At 38.1% G+C, this 24,066-nt stretch overlaps 1 protein-coding gene across 1 annotated transcript in view; it reads left to right on the top strand.

The window, feature by feature from the left end:
* The window catches only part of odad2.S (outer dynein arm docking complex subunit 2 S homeolog), a 90,862-nt gene that overhangs the window by 30,532 nt on the left and 36,264 nt on the right, over nt 1-24,066 (top strand). The window contains exons 9-13 of the mRNA XM_041567398.1: nt 47-163; nt 3,514-3,661; nt 14,191-14,337; nt 15,588-15,797; nt 19,284-19,520. Coding sequence (XP_041423332.1) covers nt 47-163; nt 3,514-3,661; nt 14,191-14,337; nt 15,588-15,797; nt 19,284-19,520 — 859 coding nt within the window. The remainder of the gene's footprint in view (nt 1-46; nt 164-3,513; nt 3,662-14,190; nt 14,338-15,587; nt 15,798-19,283; nt 19,521-24,066) is intronic.

Here is a 24,066-nt window from a genome sequence, read left to right on the forward strand (position 1 = left end):
TTTTTAAGTGTCCAAGTGGCTTACTTTGCCTATTTGCTTGTTTTAGAATTCAGAAGAATTCCAAGGATGATAAAAAGGAGCAATTCAAATCAAAACCCACCAGTTCGCAGAGCAGACAGAGAACAAATGCAAATGTTTTTGCAAGACACTCAGCCTTGAAAAGGTAAGAATTTAGTTCAGTTCCAACAAACCATATATACTATGGTCTGTGTGTGTAGGAGGGATTCCATAAACAATTGCTATGGCTGACCAATTGAACTGTTTTCCAACGACCCCTATGAGCTTATGTATGGGGTTGCCAACTTGAAACTTCACTGGTCACACTTCTTTGTAGCAATTCACTTGCTGCTCACATGTGTTCATCCAGATGTGTTAGTTTATGTTTTAGTTTACAGAGCCGATATCTCACGATACAGAGCTGATATCTCATGATTTTTTCAGATTTTTCATTAAAATTTCAAGATTTTTTCTGAATTTTCACCCGAAAACTTCGGGGTATTGCACGAAACCCAGCACACATCAAAAAATCATTGGGACTTCTCCCATTGACTTATTATATGCAACCTCGACAGGTCAGAGATGCCGGATTTTCAGATTCAGACTTATTCATCCTCTGGGTTTAATAATTTCAAAAAAATTGTGAATTTATAAAAAAAATTTTCGCAATTTTTGCATTCAGAGTTTAGTAAATAACCCCCATAGTGTTTCAAAATGTTCCCTATTAAGCACCCACTGCAAAGTAACATATTGGCTGCAGTTTCCATTACTGATCTCTAAATGGTTTCTCATGAGAAATATGTTGCTCTACCCTATGCTTTGTTGCTTTAAACAGATTCACAGCAAGTGCTCATTTTTTAAGTGCCAGGAGCACACAATTAATTTTCATGCTTGGATACCCAAACACACGTATAGCTAATCAGATGATGCCGCAAGCTGATAGTTTCATGGGACCAGTACATTATAACATTTCTTAGACAATAATAAGAGAAGGTGTTGAACAACATGTTGCCTGGGAGCCACCAAACTAGAGCAATGGTTCTTAAACTGTCGGGTGTGAAGCAGTGGTAGGGGGGCTCAACCTAAAGGCCAGTTATGGTAAATTCTGGGGATAATCTCCATTTGCTGTTCAAGATAACCCTGAAAGCCCAGCAAGAAGATCAACTAAGACAACATTTGGAACTGAAATATTAAAGGAACAGGTCAGTATAAAAATAAAAACTGGGTAAATAGATAGGCTTGTCAAAATAAAAAATGTTTCTAATATAGTTAGCCAAAAATGTAATGTATAAAGGCTGGAGTGACTGGATGTGTTACATAATAGCCAGAACACTACTTCTTGCTTTTCAGCTCTATAACTCTGAGTTAGTCAGCGACTTGAAGGGGGGCCACATGGTACATTTCTGTTCAGTGAGTTTGTAATTGATCCTCAGCATTCAGCTCAGATTCAAAAGCAAGTTATGTCCCATTTGCCCCCCGAACACTCCAGCCTCTATAGATGACATTTTTTATAATTAACTATATTAGAAACATTTCTTATTTTGCACAGCCTATCTATTTACCCAGTTTTTATTTTAATACTAAACAATTCCTTTAAGGAAGCCCTGAATATACACTGGAGCTCCATTTTTACAACCACTGAGCTAGAGTATTGCAATAGGCACGCCTCTTCCTGAAAACTGCCAAAAGTTAGTCAAACAGTGAGTACAATGTTTTAAGTCCAAAAACTCTTGGACCATCTTGAATTTTATCATATATAACGTCTAGCACAAAGTTACCAGACAAAAATAAATAGGTCTGATTATTGCTGATAGATTAACATTGAAGTGAAACAAAAACAGATGTTCTTATATTGAACAGATAATGAGCTCCAGTCTGGGCTTTGTTTAATTCTTTTACAAGAGTATTTTGGTTCTCCATAATGAAAATTGGGAGTTTTTTTTATAATTTGGAAGATTCAAAAATACACTTATTTTTCGTAGACATCTTGCAAAAGATTCATGCTGGTTTCAACTCTAAAACTGATTTAAATGTAACTTAAAGCAGATGTGACACACGATGGCACGTTTTCACTAGTCGGCATTCACATCATTATGTTTTCTTTTATTTAATTTCTCATGTAAACATTTGATTCTTCCAGTCACGTTTTGCAACCCAGGAATACTGAGTTTCCCAGAGCAGCAGTTCACAGTATTCAATTCAGAGAATATTAGTTACAAAAGGAGTATTGTCATTTTATAGCCAACATATTAAAAATTGATTGGATCTGATGAAATAATTATAATAAAGTGAATTTCTAAGCATGACAGACCTGCTCAGCTGCTTTAATTTCTGTAAGTTTATTAGCTTTACTAGTGCATTTATTTTATATATGCAAGAATGGTTATTTTCTAGATACAGTACATTTTGATCTATGAGCATACCCATAGGGTATATGGTTCTTTGTCAGGTTCAGAATAAGTATAAAAATAACTATTTATTATTGTTGATCTTATATACAGGTATGGGATTCGTTATCTGGAAACCCATTATTCAGAAAGCTCCGAATTACAGAAAGGCCGTCTCCCATAGACTCCATTTTATCCAAATAATCCAAATTTATCCAAAATGATTTCCTTTTTCTCTGTAATATTAAAACAGTATCTTGTACTTGATCCCAACTGAGATATAATTAATCCTTATTGGAAGCAAAACATCCCTATTGTATTTATTTAATGTTGCTTGATTTTCTAGTAGATTTAGGGGGTTATTTACTAAACTCCGAATGCAAAAATCACGAATTCTTCGGAATTTATTAAACCCCGAGGACCTCAGACCTGTCGAGGTTGCATATAAATCAATGGGAGAAGTCCCAATGATTTTTTGATGTGTGCTGGTTTTTGTGCAATACCCAAAGTTTTTGGGTGAAATCTCTGAAAAAAATTGTGAAATTCGTGAAAAACGAATGAAAAAAACGAAAAAAATTTGGGAAAATGTAATAATAAATAAGTGGAAAAAACCCAAGCGGATTTGATCGGAGTTTGTAGCAGAAAATATTAACATAAATTTGGACTTTGATAAATAATCCCCTTAACATATGAAGATCCAAATTACAGAAAGATTCATTATCCGGAATACCCCAGGTCCCGAGCATTCTGGATAATAGGTCCCAAACCTGTATTAAGCTGTCATTACACAGCTAAATCTGTGGCCAGGCCACCAAACATGTGGATCTTTGCGAATGTTGCAATCGTAGTAGTGGGCCAATTGGGTTGAGCCAAATAGGTTTGATTCTTGGGACCTGCCTTCTTCAGTCCTTGGCTCATGGGATTGTCTTCCCATTCATATAAAATCTGATGGAACCCCGATCGAACATTAATTAGGTACAGGAGAGATGTTCTGGTTTTCACATGTGATAGTGGACTGCTGACTTGGAGGCGTCTTGGCAATAAAAGGTGTGAAATGTATTATTGTATCTGCCTTGTCACTTTTTAAAATGCTTAAATTCACAGAAATATATTGTGTTCTTTTTTCAAGTAAAACACCTGGTGCAAAATCCGATGAATTTAGTGAAAGTTCAACAGAGAGTGAAGAGGATGAAGAGCAACCAGAGAGACGCCAAGAGGGCAACACTGATTTACCATCAGAATACTGGCAGATTCAGAAATTGGTAAAATATTTAAAGGTAAAAGAAAAGGCACTATTATATTTCAGATATTAAATCATGGTTAGGAAATATAACAAAAATGAGTAACTATGCAGGCAGAGATTTTATGGCGCCTTTCTGTACAGGCTTTAAAGACATGTAAACCCTCCTCACAAAAAAATTAACCAGTGAACAGCTTCTTCAGATAACTGCCACTCTGATTGTTAAATTTTGACAGTAAGACTGCAGCATCCCCATAATCACTTAAAAATCCTCCTCCTCCTCTAACCCACTCTGCCCCCTCCCTCAGGAATTTACTTTGGCTATTAGCTCATGAGCATGCTCAGATCTTCTCAGCTTAGATTAATAAACACACCCTCCAGTCTAACAGCCAATGAAGAGATAGCATTGCTGGTTGCCATAGAAACTCATCTGATCCTATTTTTTTTCTCCTAGCCACCTCTCCTTAGCTCAGCTTAACCATTACAGTGCTGAACCCCAGCAGAACTTTTTATCAAAGTATTTTGTGCCTGTGTAAACCTTCATTCTGTATTGCATGAACAGCATACATGTCTCAATGTGATGATGTGTCAGTGGGAAAATGACGCCGGGTGAAAGCTGCTATTTGTTTTAGGAAAATGTGATGGCGCTGTCAAATGGAGGGGATATATGCAGTACAATAATGTGACTTGTGTGGGGATGATATGTCCAACTTATATACATGGTAGAAAATGTAGGCTTTACATGTCCTTTTTCCTACCCCTAGTTCTAACCCTGGGCTAATATTTCATGCTGAGCAGGTAATTAAGTAATTGTATATTTGCCTTATACTATTTCCATATAATACAAAGGGGATATATGAGGCATAGTGGCCCATTTAGCCACTAATAAATAATGTAATGTTAATATTTGGGAATAAAGTTAGTACAACATATCTAGGATCTAGTAGAATTTGGACAAAAACTTTCAAATCAGCATTATAATTGAACTGAAACAAATATTTCTCTTGTGTAGAAGATCAAACATTTTATCAAAGGAAAGTATTATTTGCCCTGGGGACTTCTAACTGACCCATTTCCTCTCATGTGCGTTAAAAGTCTGCTTTCTGTGCTGTTACACAACCTATTAGTCCAAATGAGTCACTTGCGTAGGTATTTTGTAATTAGGATTTAATGCATTTAGCTTTAGATGATTACAAAATCAAAAGTTTTGTGGAGAATGGTCTTGACTTGTAATGAAATTATGCATTATGTTGATGGAAAAGTCTATAAAGAATGGCTTCAGTATTTAGCTGATTCCATCAGTCTCATTTTGTGAATATGTGTATGCTTTGTAATTAGATACTGTAATAACACAATGCGATGGCCAAGAATGGTAGAACATTTTCAGGATACCATACAGCATTTACAAATGCCTATGGGGCCATTGTTGTTGAACTAAACCAGGCAAACCAAAGGCACACATGGCTGCCGCAGCATGGTTCTTTTTGTTTGCCAATGGCTGGAACAAAGGGTCCCTTGGCTGCAGTGTCCCAGGTTCCGAGCATTCTGGATAAGAGGTCCTATACCTGTACCACTATTTTCGCCAACAGTATTTTTGGCTTATCCAGGCTACTGAAATACCCTTATAAAGATACAGCAGACACTTTAGCATCTCATAGCTTCCATGACAATATGCTACATACCCGTCTTACTTTAACGCATTCATTTTCTAGCATTATTGCCCATTACTCCCATTTTCTTCTTCAATCAATATATAGTATAATTGCCTAAAATAGTTTTTATGCCTATATATTGCTATATAAGTAAAGCATAAACATGCATACTGTACATACATACTTCAAGGATTAGGCCAGACAACAACACTCTTATTTCAGTGCAGGTATGGGATCCGTTATCCGGAATCCGTTATCCAGAAAGCTACGAACTACGGAAAGGCGGTCTCCCTTAGGGGCAGATTTACTAAAGGGTAAATTGACTAACGTTAGCGAGAATTCACCAGCGTGGCGTCATTTTGTTACTTAGCCGATTTACTAACGGTCACTGTCATAACTTTGCTAGCGTAGGAGATAGACTCTAGCGGTACTTCGCTCCCTTACGCCTGGCTTAGTTGTGCTCTGTCGAAGGGACTTAACTGCGCAAATTCACTGAGATGCGGATTTTACTGAACGTTACCTCTTGCGCCAGACTTGCCTTTGCCACCTCAGACCAGGCGAAGTGCAATAGAGTAGATAGGACTTCCTCAAAAAATAGTTGAAAATTTTTCTAAGTGCCAAAAAACACTGGCGACTTTTCATTTTTTAGGATGATAGGCTGCAAAAGATTGTAATTTTTTTCTGGGGTACCCTCCTTCCTCCTACATTTTTATAACTTAAGGCACATAAACTATACACTGGGCACATGTGTAGGGCAGTAACGCTAGCGCTACTTCACCAGCGTTTGGCGCCCTGGACCCAGTGGCTTAACTACCGGAGGAGCAGGGGGTGCGATTGTGCCAGGGCCCGAACCCCCTCAGGGCCCCCCCGGCAGCTCACGCGCCACGATTGGTTCTGGGTGTACGGAGGGGGTCAGGGGGGCCCGGCAGCGCATCACGCACCAGGGCCCGCCCCCCTCTAGTTACATCACTGCCTTTGGATTCTAGTGAATTAGCGTTGTCCTGGCGAATCTGTGACTGGCGAAGTGTTGCGATGTGAGCAAAGCCGTCGCTGGCAAATTTTCGGAGGTTAGTGACTTTGCCCCATAGACTCCATTATAAAATTATTCAAATTTTTCAAAAAGATTTCCCTTTTCTCTGTAATAATAAGCCAGTAGCTTGTACTTGATCCCAACTAAGATATAATTAATCCTTATTGGAAGCAAAACAAGCCTATTGGGTTTATTTAATGTTTACATGGTTTTCTAGTAGACTTAAAGTATGAAGATCTAAATTATGGAAAGATCTGGATCTGGAAAACCCCAGGTTCTGAGCCTTCTGGATAACAGGTCCCATACCTGTATACAATGTGGTGGCAATTAGGTATAGGAGTCTTCAACAATCAAAAAACTGGTGTTCCTATTCCCTAGCGTACTGTTCTGCAAGTGAAAGATTTGCTTCTCTTTTGTTAGTCCATTGTCACAGAGCCCTTTCTCAGATTATATCACAATTTTCTTTAAATAGCAGCCATTACATTTGCTTGTGTAAAGACCTTGCTTATGCATTTGGTAATTTATGAATGTGGAAATGAATAAATGTAAAAAAACGTGTGTATGGTTGGAAAGAGATAGTGCCATACCACAAGCTATCAAGCAAGGCGTATTGATGAACTGCTATATCAGCGTGCATATGTTTCTCGTTATGTATGGAAGACTAAGTGGTGTAACTTTGCCCAAGCTAACAAAAAGATTTGGCTCGCTTTTCTCCAGCAAACAAGTTCTTTTGAAATATGGAGTTAAAAATACATTTTTCAAAAACGATGATATTTTTTTAGTACCCATTGACACAACATTTTTCCAAACTGTGTTTCCCAGTTTTGTGGTCATACATTTTAGAGGAGTGTTTGCGGCACGGTGATGCAAATAATACCTAAAGTTTAATAACAAATACATCAACCAGCAGGTCATAATAATGTCTCCTCTAAGCCTTTAGGGTCAGGGCACACAGGTAGATTCGGGGGCAACAAATATCCTCTTCTTTGTGGCAATTGATCTCCCCGAACTGCCTCCCCTTTCTTCCCGCCGGGTAAAATGCAAATCGCTGGTGGGATGGCACTGGAAGCAATTCGTTTTCTGAAGTGGCCCGAAGTTTCCTTGTGTGGCAACTTCAGGCGACTTTGGGAAATTAATATCCAAGTGTCATTCCGCCTGCAATTTGCATTTTAGCCGGCGGGAAGGCAGGGGAGGCAGTTTGGGGAGATTAGTCGCCCTGAAGAATAGGATATTTGTCGCCGGGCAACTAATCTCCCCGAATCTGCCTGTGTGCCCTGAACCTTAGGGACAAATTCCCTAAGAAGCGAGAATTCGCTAACGACCGATTCGCCCACTTTGCAAGGTGTAAATTCGCCAGGACAACACTAATTCCCTATAATGCAAAGTGGCGTCCAGGGTGCCGAACACTGACGAAGTTGCACTAGCGTTGGCTAATTTGCATACGACTGGAAGTGAAAGTTGTATGTTGCAGCAAATACATTACAGAAGTCCAGGGAACCTTAATAAAATAAAATAAAGTTGTTATAATGCCCTACACATGAGCCCAGTGTATAGTTTATGTGCCATATGTTAGGAAATGAAGGGGGAACCCCAAAAAAAAAAAAAAAAAAAGACGGTCTTTTGCAGGCTATCACCCTGAAAAAAGCAAAAGACGCCAGTGTTTTTTGTGACTTAGAAAATTTTTCAACAAAAAATTGAGTAGGTCCTATCCACTCCATTGCACTTCGCCTGGTCTGTGGTGGCAAAGGCAAGTCTGGCGAATGAGTTAACCTTCAGTAAAATCCGCATCTTAGTGAATTTGCGGAGTTACGTCCATTCGCCAGAGTGAAATTTCGCCTGGCGTTAGAGTGCGAAGTAGCGCTAGCTTCTATCTCCTTTGCTAGCGAAGTGACACCTGTGCCCTTTAGGAAATCGGTGTAGTTACGAAATGACGTTGTGCTGGCGAGTGTTCCCCATAGAAGCGACGATTCTTCTTGCCGAACGACCGATTTTAGGGAAGTCCGACCAATCCTTCGAAATTATCGTGCGGTTAGTGGGATTGGAACGATCGTACATCTTACGATTTTTAGGCCGACATCTGTCAGGAAATTGATCGGCCAGGTCAAAAAATCTTTGTCGGCCCCAGTGCAATCTATCTATGTTTGCAGGGCCAAGCAGGCAGCTCCCCTTTGTTTTCCTGGCAAATTGGTCTTTTTAGTTGATGGTAAATTCGTACGATCGTACGATCGTTCTGAGAAGATCGTGGTCTCACGATCAGGATCTGATCTTTTAAAAATCTCAACAACTATGGCCAGCTTTAGTCTCTTCACCCTTTAGCAATCTGCCCCTTAGAGTCCAAGGTTTGCTTGTGACGTTCTTGAAGATTTTGTATGCACACAAATAATTAAACACTGTGCATTAATGTTAATGGGGGTTTTTCTTGTGATGACTTTTTTGTCTTGCCAATTTTTTTGTCCAAATTGGATTTTTTTTTCTTATGGTCATTTTTTTGTTTCAGCTGCAATTTTGTCTTGGGGACTTTTTTGTAGCAGTAAAATTTTTCATGGCAGATTTTTGCAGCAAAAAAATTCTCAGATGGTGAAATGCTGGAATTTCAACATAAATCCATACCTTCATCGCTAAAAATAATCATATATTTAATATTTACCATGTACAAGTTAATTAGTGGTTATGGTAGTCATGTATTCAGGTATTTTTGCCTGGGGTATATAGGATCTGCCTCTCTGGACCCATTATTCATATCCTAAATGAAGGGGCAGATTTATTAAGGTTCGAATGGCAAATTTGAAATCAAATTTTCAGATATTTTTGTTGGTAAAAACTTACAAATCCGAATTTAAAAGCACCAATTTGAATTTGAATGTGAGATTTATTACACCTCGACCCTGAAAACATTTCTGATTTGAATATTCGCCACCTAAAACCTGCTGAGTTTATTTATAAATCAGTGGCAGAGGTCTATTGAACCATTTGAATATGTTAATTTCCTTCCTGACATTGAGGTTTTTTTTGGAGGAAAAGACGATTTGATTAAAATTCAATTTGAATTTTTGGGTCATTGGTATTCGATCAAATATAAGAAGTTAAATTTTTTTCATAAATAATCTCCCATTTGAGTGGTGAGTACATTTGAATTTATTAATGGCAGAGGTCTGGTGAACCATTTGAAAATGTTAATTTCTTTCCTGACATTGAGGTTTTTTTTTGGAGGAAAAGACGATTTGATTCAAATTCAATTTGAATTTTTGGGTCATTGGTATTCGATCAAATATAAGAAGTTCGATTTTTTCATAAATAATCTCCCATTTGAGTGATGAGTACATTTGAATTTATTGAAGTTAAAAAAATTCACATAACTTCGAAATTCGACCTTTGATAAATCTGCCCCGAAGTGTTTGCTGTTGATGCTAACTTTTAAGCACGTATGTACATTGCAGTCAATCTACTTGATCAAGATTTTTCTGTGATTGAGTTTTTTTAAAACTCAAACATGCATATTTACAAAAAAAATGAAATTTGAAAATTGAATACATTTAATTGCTGGTAAAAACTGGATCAACTCAAAAATCACATTATTTCACATATTTGTATTAAAAAATGACTGAATTCTGAAAACACACACCTTCCATGGACATCCTTAGAAGCTCCCTGGGTTTTAGCTGCCAAATTCTTTCATTCGAGTTTTCAAGATCTTTTTGATACATAAACCTTAAAAATTTGTGTTCAGAAAACATTTGACTCAGATCAGTTTCTCAGTATTCAGTTAGGGCCAAAACGATATAATGATGATACTAAGTGGTCCATGTAAGATTGCTCGAGTCATCATAAATGATAGAAATGTAGTCCGACCTATCCCCCATAGACATGAATGGTATATTTTGTCATCAGATAGATATCACAACCATTTCAGATTTCACACCATTTTTTCTATATTTTAATCCATATGTTTTTACCACTTTTTTTCCTTATTGCCTAAAAAAACTGCAAACGTAATATAGGACAGAATTAGTACTTTGCTTGTTAGAAAACAAATTGTGATCAGCTGGGTTTTCACTGATCAAATTTCAAGCAACATATTGTTCATACTGTGTGAATTTAATACGGATCTAACTATTTCCATGTTTAGTACATGTGCAACTGGCAGAAACAGTCCATTAAGCTGTTCCGTAGAGACATGGCTTTTCTGACAGTTGCAGTAATGTCTTCGATGTAGACCCCATCTTGGAACACATGCAACTGTTTTATTGTGGTTTGAGTCAAAGAGGAATTCTAAGCTGCATAAACTATTTGTAGCAGAAGACGAAAGTATTAGATTATTTTTATATTTTGGATTTGAAGTAGGGATGCCCCGAATCCAGGATTCGATTCGGAATTCAGCCAGGATTCGGCCTTTTTCAGCAGGATTCGGATTTGGCCAAATCCTTGTGTTCAAACCTATAATCCCCCCTGTATTGTTCACACCGGTAAAGCCCTGTACTGCCCACACCACAGACCAGTGTCGGGCTGGCCCACCGGGATACCAGGAAAACTCCTGTTGGGCCTAGGAGTGGGCCCTCTTGCTTCTAACCACATGTCCTATTTAATGGTCATTCCCTATTTCTTTATGGATGAAAAGTAAAGTAATGGAAGAATATAGTAAGTAGATATAAAAGACTGGGAGAATAAAGAGGTTGAGTGAGGAGAGGAGGAATAATAGTTTGGAAAGTGGGCCCACGGTCTAAGGTTCTTTGGTGGGCCGACAGTCTAAGGTTTTCTTTTGGGCCCCTGGCATCCCAGTCCAACACTGCCTCAGACCAAAACTGTAAGGGCGTTATTTATTAAAGTCCAATTGCTAAAAACTAAATTTTTTGTTTTTTTACTATAAAATCAGAATTTTTAGTGGAAAAAAGACTTCTCAGACCTGTTGAGGTTGTACATAAATCAATGGGAGAGGTCTCTATCCTATTTGGAAGTTTCTGTGGTCTGTACTGGAATTAGCACAGAAATCTCACTATTTCTGTGCAAAGATCCATATGACCCTGCACACCACAATATCTAAACTGATGGTTGGTGCTCCCTGCTATCCATATATTCCAATTGCTAAAAACTCAATTTTTTGTTTTTTTACTATAAAATCAGAATTTTTAGTGGAAAAAAGACTTCTCAGACCTGTTGAGGTTGTACATAAGTCAATGGGAGAGGTCTCTATCCTATTTGGAAGTTTCTGTGGTCTGTACTGGAATTAGCACAGAAATCTCACTATTTCTGTGCAAAGATCCAAAAAAGTCTGACTTTTTGGGAAAAAGCCTGAAAAATTCGAGTGATTTTTTAGAGTTTTCCCCCGATCCAATTAAATTGTGCTTTTTTAATAATAAATCAAGTCACATTGTGGATTCTAGCAGACATTCCACTAAAAATATCCTTTAAGTTTTTTCCTCTGAAGTCACCTGTCCTGTCTATTCAGATTTCTAATCCTTGCTTCTGTGCTTTCTTAATTTCAGTATACAAAAAGGCATTGCAAAAAATTACCATTGAAATATTTCTTAAATTATTTTTTAGAGCAAGCTCAGATAACCTGATAATCTCAAGTGTTTCTTCTGCATTTGCTTTGAAATGGTATTTCTTCAAAGGTTTCTTTAAAACCTTTCGAATCGAATTAGTTCACTCCCTATTTGTAGCTGGACGCTTAGGGGGTTATTTACTAAACCTTGAGGTTTGCCCAAATTTCAAATTATGAAAAGACCCCTTTATTTGAAAAACTCCAAGTATTCTGGACAACAGGTTCCATAGAGCTCATTCTGCAATGTGGACAAAAGTCTTAAGGAACACAGCGCTGAGGAGTTCTTTAGTAACCTGGGATGCTTTGTGATCCCATAAAGAAAATCAGCTTTTCATAGTGACTTCAGACTTAGTAATCCATTTTTTTCATAATTTTTTTTCTACTTTATCCACTACCTTGATGCTAAAAACATTCCTCAGAGAGTATTTCCTCTAGGGTTTCAAGTTACGATTTTTATTGCTCTCCCTTTTCCCCTCTGGATATGTTGATGGGTGTATTTTAGGTTTCATATTGGGCCTCTCATTCCTTCCGCTCTCTTCACACAGTGACCTTACAACCTTATTGCATCCATTAGCTGATAATTATTTTGTTCTCCCACACTTTTAGCTTAATTTCAAATTAATTTATTGGTTCTTCTAAAAGACTATGAATTTCCCATTTGGTACATATAGTTGTAAGAATATTATAATCTGAGACCTGATACATCTTCATGTAGCCTTTGTTTTGTGTTCACTCCATGGTGTCAAGGGCACAGTTCCCCTTTGTATTGCTTTTTTGGCACATAGGAATTCTTCCTGCTAATAAGCAGTGCAGTAGAGCAAGCCTTTCTCTCTAACTGGCTGGCTAAAATGTCAGGTCTACGGTAAGCTAAAGAATGAGCTTCACAGTCCTGGGGAATTGAGGGTGTTCCTATTTAAAATTAGTGCTATTAGTATATTACATGTGCAAAATATAGTTTAGCCTTTAGGCTGGCTATAGCTGAGTGGCATCAAACATCACTCATATCATCAGGCCATGCTCCTTTAGTGATGGGTACTCCACCATGCTCGTTTTTGTAGAGGGTTTATATTCTACATTGTCCCCTCCCATAGCCCTAAACAGGGCAATGGAAGTGGGGTAAGCTTCAACTACAAGAGAGAAAGCAATGTGGTCTTCATGTAAAGCTGAATCTGCAAAAGTCTAGTAACAACTTGGTAGAAATTAGTAATTTAAATGCTTCATGAAAACTTGGGGTACACGTTTATTACATGATGGTCTACCAATGAAAATAGAATACATAATATATTTATATATATAAGTTCCCAGTTAGAAAGCACTCACGGGAAGTCGCTCACATCAGCTTTAGAATAAAATTGTATACTTTATTTTAATAACTCATTAAAATATATCGACGTGTTTCGATATATATATACAGATGAAGTATCAGCACTCTCTGTTCTGTGATTTGTGAAATTATGCTCTTTTATTGATACAGCATCTCATCCACATGGAGACCTTTCTCAAGGATATGAGAAACGTTGGACGAGATCCTTTATCAATAAAAGAGCTTCATTTCACAAATCACAGAGATTGGTGATCCTTCATCTGTTTATATTAATGCTAGTGCCTGCCCTGTAGATTCTATTTTTTTCGGGCAGCCCCTTTATCTGTTTAGCACATTTATTAGCACAGGGGCATTACATGAAAGGACCAACCGGTGCACTGAAAAGGTTAAAATTGTATTTTGTAGTTCATAATTATTAAAGGGGTGGTTCACCTTTAAGTTCGAGGGGGTTATTTATCAAGGTCCGAATTTATCTCAATATTTTCTGCTTCAAACTCCGATCAAATCCGCTCGGGTTTTTTACGCTTATTTATTATTAAATTTTTGTGAAAATTTGCTTTGTGGGAAGAAATCCAATTTCACAATTTTTTCATCCGATTTCACAATTTTTTCATCGTTTCATCCGATTTTCAAAATGTTCACGATTTTTTCAGAATTTTCACGTGTGAAAACTTCGGGGTAATGCACGAAACCCAGCGCACATCAACTAATCATTGGGACTTCTCCCATTGACTTATATGCAACCTCAACAGGTCTGAGATGCCGGATTTTCAGATTCTGACTTTTCCATCCTCTGGGTTTAATAAAATCCTGAAAAATCCGTGATTTTTTAAGTCAGATTTTATTAAAAAAACATTTTTTTCGTGATTTTTGCATTAGGAGTTTAGTAAATACCCCCCTAGTATGTTATAGAATGGCCACTTCTAAGCAACTTTTCAATTGGTCTTCATTGTTTATTTTGTATAGTTTTTTAATTATTTGCCTTTTTCTTCTGACTCTTTTCTTAATATTTCTATTGTAGGGAGGTAACCAGACAGCCACAGTCATAGCACTGTGTTCTATTAGAGACTTTAATCTGGCACAAGAAACATGTCAGCTGGCTATAAGAGATGTCGGGGGACTAGATATTCTCATTAACCTACTTGATACTGAAGAAATCAAGTGTAAGGTAAGACGTATTATTTTTATTTATACAGTCCAAGTATCTTACACATATATCTAGTGCCTGATGTTAAAGGAGAAGGAAAGCTACCAAAGCAGTTTATTGTCAATAGATTAGCCACAATAGTGCGAGCTATAAGACTATATTTATTCTGCAGAATGCTTTACCATACCTGCGTAAACAACTCTAGAAACTCTCTGTTTGTTTAGGATAGCAGCTGCCATATTAGCTTGGTGTGACATCACTTCCTGCCTCTCTCATACCTCTCTCCCTGCTCACTCATAGCTCTGGGCTCAGATTACAGCAGGGAGGGGAGGAGGGGGGAAAAGGGAGGGAGAGAGGAGCAAACTGAGCATGCTCAAGCCTAGTGGAGTAACTAGATGTTACTGGGCCCCACAGCAAATCAATTTTAGGCCCCCCAACATATCCAGAGATGGTGCTGTTTTACCAAATATATGTTGAAATCGCTCATTGTTTGGGCCTCATGGGGCCCCTTACACCTCCTGGGCAGCCGCAGGGGGGCCCAGAAATTTTCACCCAAAAACTTTGGGTTATCGCACGAAACATCAAAAAATCATTGGGACTTCTCCCATTGACTTATATGCAACCTTGACAGGTCTGAGATGCCTGATTTTCTGATTCAGACTTTTCCATCCTCAGGGTTTAATAAATTCCGAAAAATTTGTGATTTTTTAAAAGTCCGATTTTATAAAAAAATCACAAATTTTTAGTGATTTTTGCATTCGGAGTTTAGTAAATAACCCCCGTAGTCTACTATAAAATCATGTGAATATGAAATAAACCAAATAGGCTTATTTTGCTTCCAATACGGATTTTTTATATCAAAGATTGGATCATATAAAATGTACTGTTTTATTATTACAGAGAAAAAGGAAATCATTTTTAAAAAATTGGATTATTTGGATAAAAATGGAGTCTATGGGAGACAGCCTTTCCGTAACTCAGAGGTTTCTGGATAACTGGTATCCGGATAACGGATCCTATACCTGTAACCGTTTAGCCTTTTGAGTGCCACAACATGGCACATATATTTCGGCAGTGGCATGACGGATCTATAGACTTTACAGTTAGCAGCACTTAAAGGGTTAAATCCCAATCAACTATGTAGCTAGATCTACCTATCACCTCTTTATATGTCTGCCTTTCTCTGTCTGTCTTTAATATAGAATTGGAGTTCTATATGCATATCATTGTGTTGTAACACATTTTATGATTTTTTCCCTCATATTAATCAGATTGGGGCATTGAAGATTTTAAAGGAAATCAGCCACAACTCACAAATCAGATCGGCTATTGCTGACCTGGGAGGATTACAAACCATGGTTGGAATACTCGACTCTCAGGACAAAGATCTGAAATGTCTCGCGGCTGAAACAATTGCAAATGTGGCAAAATTTAGGAGGGCTAGGCGGACAGTTAGACAGCACGGTGGTATCAGGAGACTGGTAAGTTTGGGATTCCTTTTTTTCTCTTTGCTATTACAGGTATGGGATCTGTTATCCAGAATGCTAATTACAGAGAAAAAGGAAATCATTTAGGGCTCTTACACACGGGCGTTCTGACCTGCGCTCCCCTGCGTTCCGTTTTTTGGCGTTCAGCCGCAGGGGAGCGCAGGAATAGACGCAAGTCATTATTTGAAATGGGGCTGTACTCACTCAGGCGCGTGTAGGCGCCGAACGCAGGAAAAATGCAGCATGTTGCGTCTGAACCTGCGTTCGGCGCCTACACGCGCCTGAGTGAGTACAGCCCCATTTCAAATAATGACTTGCGTCTATTCCCGTGCTCCCCTGCGGCTGAACGCCAAAAAAATTAACGCAGGGGAGCGCAGGTCGGAACGCCCCTGTGTAAGAGCCCTTAAAAAAATTTGGATTATTTGGATAAAATGGAGTCTATGGGAGACAGGCATTGCGTAATTAACGGGTTTCCGGATAACTGATCCCATACCTTTATTTCATTTGTCAGTTATTCCAGAAGTTTCCCCTAAGGGGGTTATTTATTTAACTCTGAATGCCAAAAAACAGAAAAAATCATGTTTTTTTTAGTATAAAATCTGAATTTTTAGTGAAAAAGAAAAACACACATTTTCGAGATTTATTATACCCCGAGGATGGAAAAAGTCTGAATCCAAAAATCCGGCATCTCAGACCTGCAGAGGTGGCATATAGATAATAGGGATGCACCAAATCCCCTATTTGGAATTCGGCCGAATCCTTGGTGAAAGATGCGGCCGAATACCGAAACCAAATCGGAATCCTAATTTGCATATGCAAATTAGGGGCAGGAAAGGAAAAAAATTCTTCTTTAATAATGAAAATTCAAGTGATTTCCCTACCTGCCCTTAATTTACATGTGCAAATTAGGATTTGGATTTGGTTCGGCCAGGCACAAGGATTCTGTCGAATCTGAATCCTGCTGAAAAAGGCCGAATCCCGAACCGAATCCTGGATTTGGTGCATCCCTAATATATAATGGGACAAGTTCCAAAGATATCTTGATCTGCGCTGGGTTTCGTGCAATAATCCGAAGATTTTGTGGTTTTTGGCCAAAAATCTGAAAAAAAAATCAGAGGTTTTGAGTAGAAAATCTGAAAAATTTTGTACGATTTGGTGTTTTTTTCAGGTTTTTTTCCCCCACAGAAAATTTTTGGGAAAGTCTATTGATAAATGAGAAAAAAATGTGCAAATTTGGTCGGAGTCGTTTTCAGAAAATATTGAGATAAATTCGGACTTTGAGAAATGGGCCTCCCCATATAACTTTAAATTACCGTCAATATTTGTGGGTATTGTAGAACCAGAAGAACTGCATTGTAGAACTGCATTTGCAAATGACTTTTGGAGTTAAAGGGGCTGTTCACTTTAAATTAACTTTTAGTATGATGTACAGAGTGATACAGTATTCTGAGACAATGTGCATTTTTTACTATTTGTGTTTTTTGAGTTATTTAGCTTTTTATTCAGCTCTCCAGTTTGCAATTTCAGCCATCTAGTTGCTAGGATCCAGATTTCCCTAGCAACCATGCATTGATTTAAATAAGAGACTGGAATATGAATAGCAGAGGCCTGAACAAAGAAAAGAGTAATAAAAAGTAGCAATAACAATACATTAGTTGCCTTACAGAGCATTTGATTTTTACATGGGGTCCCTGACCCCCATTTGAAACCTTGAAAGAATCAAAAGAAAAAGTCAAATGATCCAAAAACCATAAAAAAAAAAAAAAATGAAGGCCAATTGAAAAGTTGCTTAGAATGAGCCATTCCATAACATACTAAAAGTTAACATAAATGCGAACCTCCCCTTTCATAATGTAGGAAGGTATCTATAAAAGAGAAAAATATGTCCTATAGGCTGTAAATATGACTTCCTTTTTCTGCAAAACCAATAAAATTGTTAAATGTCCTTTACATAGAGATAATGATGTGAATTGTCATTACCATCATTATAATTAACCAAGTCCAATAATAAAGCTGTGTCTTGGCAGTTTTTCGGTTCACTGGTAATTTCATTACCCTCAAATTTATTGCAAGTCAATTTATAACCTGCAAAGTTTATGAGCAGAATTAATTAATCACTGGGAACGGAGCACTAACCAGCACAAACAGCAGCTCCCCTTTTTGGCTTATTAAAGTGCTTTATTAAGTCATTTTCCAGGTGAAAAATAAATTAAATTCAACCTTTTATAATGGAGATTAAAGCTTTGCGGGAGATTGGGAATCTTTGATTGCTATGCAGATTTTCATTGCTGGCCATTTAAAGGGGTGGTTCAGCTTTAAGGTAACTTTTATTGTTATATATGTTATATATGGCCAATTCTAAGCAGCTCTTCAGTTGGTCTTCATTATTTATTTTCTATAGTCTTTGAATAATTTGCCTTCTTCTTCTGACTCCTTAAAGTTTTTAAATGGGGGTCACTGACCCCCATCTAAAAAAAAATGCTCTGTAAGACAACACATTTAGGGGCACATTTACTAAGCTCGAGTGAAGGATTTGAAGTAATCGAATTTCGAAGTATTTTTTTGGGTACTTCGACCATCGAATAGGCTACTACGACCTTTGACTTCGATTCGAACGATTCAAACTAAAAATCGTTCGACTATTCCACCATTCGATAGTCGAAGTACTGTCTCTTTAAAAAATACTACCTACTTCGCCAGTATAAACCTACTGAGCACCAATGTTAGCCTATTGCGCTTATTTATTATTACATTATTACATTTACCTGAAAATTTGCTTTGAAGAAAAAAAAAATCAGATTTCTCACTTTTTTTTTATTTTTTCATCCGATTTTCACGAATTTCACAATTTTTTTTCAAACGTGAATAACCCCTTTAAAGAGATACTGACATCAGAAAATAACCTTTTTTATTATCTATCATAACATTGCTTTTGAATTATATTTTTAATTTTGCCATAAAAGTATTTGCCTGATGCTCTTACATTACCTTTCTTACGCCCATGTTCCTCAGATTCTGGCAGCGGACTTCACGGCATCCATCTTCCGGGTCCTCGGTAAGCTGACTGGGAGATCGGTATGTCAGCACATGCGCAGTTGGAGCAATTTGCCAGTTTTCGAGGACCCAGAAGATGGATGCCGTGAAGTTCGCTGCCAGAATCTGCGACGAGGGGTTTGTATAAAGTATGAGGCATTTTCCCTGGGGGGGTCAGTTAGCCTGGGGGAGGAGGGAGGGGGGTCTACGTGGGGTACAGGGTTTTATTCTACAGGGTTTCCTTCTCCTTTAAGAACTCAAATTCGACTATTCACCACCTAAAACCTGCCGAATTCCTGTTTTAGTCAATGGAGACGTACTGGGATCAATTTGGAATTGTTTGCAGCCTCGAAAATTTCAGATCGAAATTAGAATTTTCAATTTCGACCCTTGATAAATCTGCCCCATAATATATTAACATGTTTACTTCTCTGTTTCTGTCTGCAGGTTGGATTGCTGGACTGTGCACCTATCGGTTCCTCTAACCTCAGTGCCCAACAGGAGAAGGATATTGAGGTGGCACGCTGTGGTGCTTTGGCTCTTTGGAGCTGCAGCAAAAGCACTCGGAATAAGGAAGCAATTCGCAAAGCTGGGGGCATTCCTTTGTTGGCCCGACTGTTAAAATCGTCCCACTCCAACATGTTAATACCAGTTGTGGGCACTCTACAAGAATGTGCTTCAGAGGTGTGTATCTGAGACACCAAGGGGTTATTTGCTAAACTCCGAATGCAAAAATCATGAAAAATTCGTGATTTTTTTTATAAAATCGGACTTTATTAAACCCAGAGGATGACGTGTGAATCCGCATCTCAGACCTGTCGAGGTTGCATACAAGTCAATGGGAGAAGTCCCAATGATTTTTTGATGTGCGCTGGGTTTTTGGCAATACCCTGAAGTTTTCTGGCAAAATTCAGAGTTTTCAGGTGAAAAATCCGAAAAAATCGTGAAAATTAAATGAAAGATCCAGAAAAATCGTGAAAATTTGATGCTGCAGTTCATTTTACACTTAGAAACATTTAGTCGGGAGCAGGTATTGTATCTGAAGCAACATATACACTGTATGGTTTTTTGCTTGGCATATTATTAGGGATGCACCGAATCCTCTATTTTGGATTCGGCCGAACCCACAAATCCTTTGCGAAAGATTCGCCGGATTACTGAACAAAATCCTAATTTGCATGGGAAAGGGAAAACATTTTTTACTTTGTTTACCTTGATCTGTGACAAAGTCACGGGATTTTCCTCCGCACCCCTAATTTGCATATGCAAATTAGGATTCGGATTTGCTTCGGCCGGCCAGAAGGATTCAGCCGAATCCGAATCCTGCTGAAAAAGGCTGAATCCCGAACCAAATCCTGGATTCGGTGCATCCCTACTTATTATATGAAAATCATACTACATGTAAACATCTGAGCAGAAAGATATTGAACACTTCCTATATTTCTTTCTACAACTTATGTTTTTACTAATCCCATAGAGGGTATTTTTTCCCCCTTATTGTTTTGAAGGGAGGTTGTTGTCTATTTGATTCTGAGCCAAGGTATGAAATAGACTCTGGCTGAAGGTAAACATAAACAGTTTAGTAGTAGCAATTGCAGTAGCAATCAGCTATATGGCATGGATCCTGAAAAATGTTCTTTCCAACACTGATTTAAATACTAAGTGCTGGCAGCCGTCTTAGGCAGACTGAACCCTATTGCAAAGAGTCCAGATTGCTTCCGTCGTTTATCATCTCCATTCAGTCATTTCTCTGAGTAGAAGGAACATGCCTGTGAGCAGTCTACAGCTACATTTAAAAAAAAACCCTGGATTGAAGGGTCTGCATATGTTAAATTACTCTGTTAGTATAGCTAGTGGGTGCACATTAGAGGCATTAGCATGAAACCCAGACTCCTACAAAATAGGAACACACAACCCATCCATATCTACATCATCATGTATATTCTGCAGCTGCTATAGTTATGTACATGGTATGATAATGTACTTTTAAGCATGTGCTATTCCTGTGCATCAATGTCAAATCCTAGCTGAGGCTACCGCAATTTTTATTATCATCAAATTACTATTATTTTTCCATATTTTCATATAAATTGATTACTTTTAGAACAAATGATCTTAAGATCCATCTCACCAAGGATATTCAAGCTAGTCTTCAGTTAAAAACCAAGCCATGAATTCCCAGGTATAAAAAAGTGCTGTAATTCATCATATACAGGTATGGGACCTGTTATCCAGAATGCTCGGGACCTGGGGTTTTCCGGATAATGGATCTTTCTGTAATTTGTATCTCCATACCTTAAATCTACTGGAAAAGCACTTAAACATTAATTAAACCCAATAGTCTGGTTCTGCTTCCAATAAGGATTAATTATATGTTAGCTGGGATCAAGTACAAGGTAAGACAAGGAGTCTATGGGAGATGGCCATTCTGTAATTTGGAGCTTTCTGGATTACAGGTTTCTGGATAACAGATCCCATACCTGTACATATATACATATATAATACACAAAAGCAATGAATATCTTGTAAATTATATCCTTATAAACGGTGAGTTCTGATGTCATTTCTGTCACATGACTGACTAAAACTTGTGTATTATAATAAATAAAGTACCCCCAGTTGTAAAATATGAGGATATTAAAAGTTACCTCGGAGTTCCATGACCTGTATAAAAACACTAGGCCTTCATGAAACTCCTCGGTAACTTATAATATCCTTATATTTTACAAGAGGGGTACTTTATTCACTATATATAATACACAAAAGCCATGAATATCCTGTAAATTATATCCTTATAAACGGTGACTAGTGCACAGAGCATGTGCAGCGAATCAGCAGAAAATAATATGGGGAGCTACTGGGGCATCTTTGGAGACACAGATCTTTACAGCTAAAGGGCTGTGGTTGCCTTGGGCTGGTACAGAAGCACAAAACATAATGTACAATATTTCTTGCCTACTTTGTTAGTTAAGCTTTAGTTCTCCTTTAAAGGCTAAAGGGATAAGTAGTAAGGATACAAACAAAACAAAGGTCCTAGATTCATAATTTAAAGGAAAGAAAATGTGGATTTTTAAAAATAAAATAGACTTAATTGTGGATGTATCTATATGAATGTTAGCCTATATTCTCTTCTATCATTGTGTAGAGTGAAAGCTAAATCTGGGAGTGGGAGACAAGGAGTGCTGTAGCTGCAATATCCATTTTTTGCTAAATTGGAAAAAACGTGTAAATGCCAACTACCTGATATAATTTTATGGCTTTATTGTAGACAGTGATAAATTGGCAGAATACTTCAAATTAGTTTATGGAAAGATTTAGGCATTGGAAGGACAATATGTATTTAAAGATTACCGTTGAATTTGTAATGTCTACATGTAACACTCATATGTATACTCCAAAAAAAAAAAGCCAATTATGCTGCACCCTGGTTACTCCAAAACAATTTACTAATGAATCATTTAGACTGACATGGAATTATCAAACAAATTACGTTTTTCTGGAAATTCTGACCAAAAAGTCTTTTTGTTATCCTCACAGGGCATTGCAAGATTTTTTTTTTTATACAAAAACACAGTTTAATATTCAGCAGCTATCTAGAGTGTTACATTGATTTAAAGTATAAATCATTTTCCATAGAGTCGTGCAAATGGTAAGAGAATATAAACACACCCGAGAGACAGACGGAACGGTGTCATTTTGCATTTATAAAAATTTCCATAAAACAATTAATTGTTTCCACTTAATCTTTTGTGATTGGACTTTAATTAACATACGAAACAGGAGAATACTCCATCTGCTAAAGAAGTCTCTCTGGAATACAGATGTTAAAATATCGGTAAAGTTCACTCTCGTATCAGCATTTCCCTCTCCTCAGGAAATATGAACAGTGCAATTTTTTTCTGCTCACACCCAAATCTGAATATAATAGGCACACTGCTACTTTCATTCAGCTAATTGTTGCTCTGTTTTTCACATGATTCTAAAATATTGTGTCTTTTTTTAATATCCCTTGATAGGTCAGGCTCCCACATCTGTATGCAGTTTCACTTAACCGTGCTCTGGTAAATCCTCCATCCATGTGCTGTATGGAGGTCAACTCATGCTCTCTATGGCGTATGGTTAAATGTTAGCATTGATTTTATACTAAAATTATAACAGCATCCACTATTCAGATTTAGCTGCTAAAAACAGGCAGCACAAGCTTCTGTGTGCAAATACAATTATACAAAGACTAACAAAAAGGTATATGAGTAAAGGATTTGCCTTGACTTCAACAAATGCCGGTGATGATCAAAACACCTAAGGGGTCATTTACAATGTGCCACACAGTGTGCAAAGTAGAGTCCTGCAACAGGTCGGGTACCCACGGGTTACCTGCAAAAAAAGCGGGCACCCTGTGGAGTGAGGGGAGGATTTTCAGGTGCAGGTATACCCGCATGTCTGCGGAGTTGTGGGTCGCGGGTCTCATCTAAATTTCTTATTTTATGTAATATTTAGGGTTGCCACCTTTATTAAAAAATTTTATTGGCCAGTGGGGGGCGGGCACCAAAAGGGGGCGGTCCGTGATGCTAAAGGGGGCGGAGCTACGCAACGGGCCGCTAAAATGGGCGGAGCTACGTGGCGTGCCGCAAAAGGGGCGGAGCACAGCGCTGGTAAAAAGGTAAGTTATTTTCGAATTGGCGGCAGGCCAGAGGCTTTTTTTAAAGGGTATTTCAAATTACCGGCAATTGCATTGCCGGTAAATTTGCAATACCGCCCCCGGCCTTGGCAGGTGTTTTACCGGCTAGGCCGGTAAAATACCAGCCGGGTGGCAACTCTAGTAATATTGTCTATATTTTACTCCTTTTAAAGTTTTACAAAACTTGTTTCTGTCCTGCCCACTTTTGATGAAGTTACTTCCGATTTGCAGCATCATCACTTCCTGTTTGATAGTGGTCGGCGGGTTGCGAATAAGGCAGTTGTGGGTCCAAGTCGGGTAGCAGATCAAAGTGGGTAAATATGTGGGTTGCAGTTTGGGTCGCAGGCTGCGGGTTCGAGTTGGGTCTGAGTCTTAGAAATTGGTTCTGCACAGGACTCTAGTGCAAAGTACAAAAAAAATCTGTAATTTTTTTGGACTTTGCCCATTTTCTGTTGCCTTGTGTAGCTACAGGCCTCTGCACTCGTTTTCTGATTGTAGAGACCCACTGCATGTGCCTAAGAGAAGTGGGGGGCCACGTAGGCATCCACCTAC

The sequence above is a fragment of the Xenopus laevis genome, chromosome 6S, assembly GCF_017654675.1.
Source record: "Xenopus laevis strain J_2021 chromosome 6S, Xenopus_laevis_v10.1, whole genome shotgun sequence".
In the NCBI taxonomy this organism is placed as follows: domain Eukaryota; kingdom Metazoa; phylum Chordata; class Amphibia; order Anura; family Pipidae; genus Xenopus; species Xenopus laevis.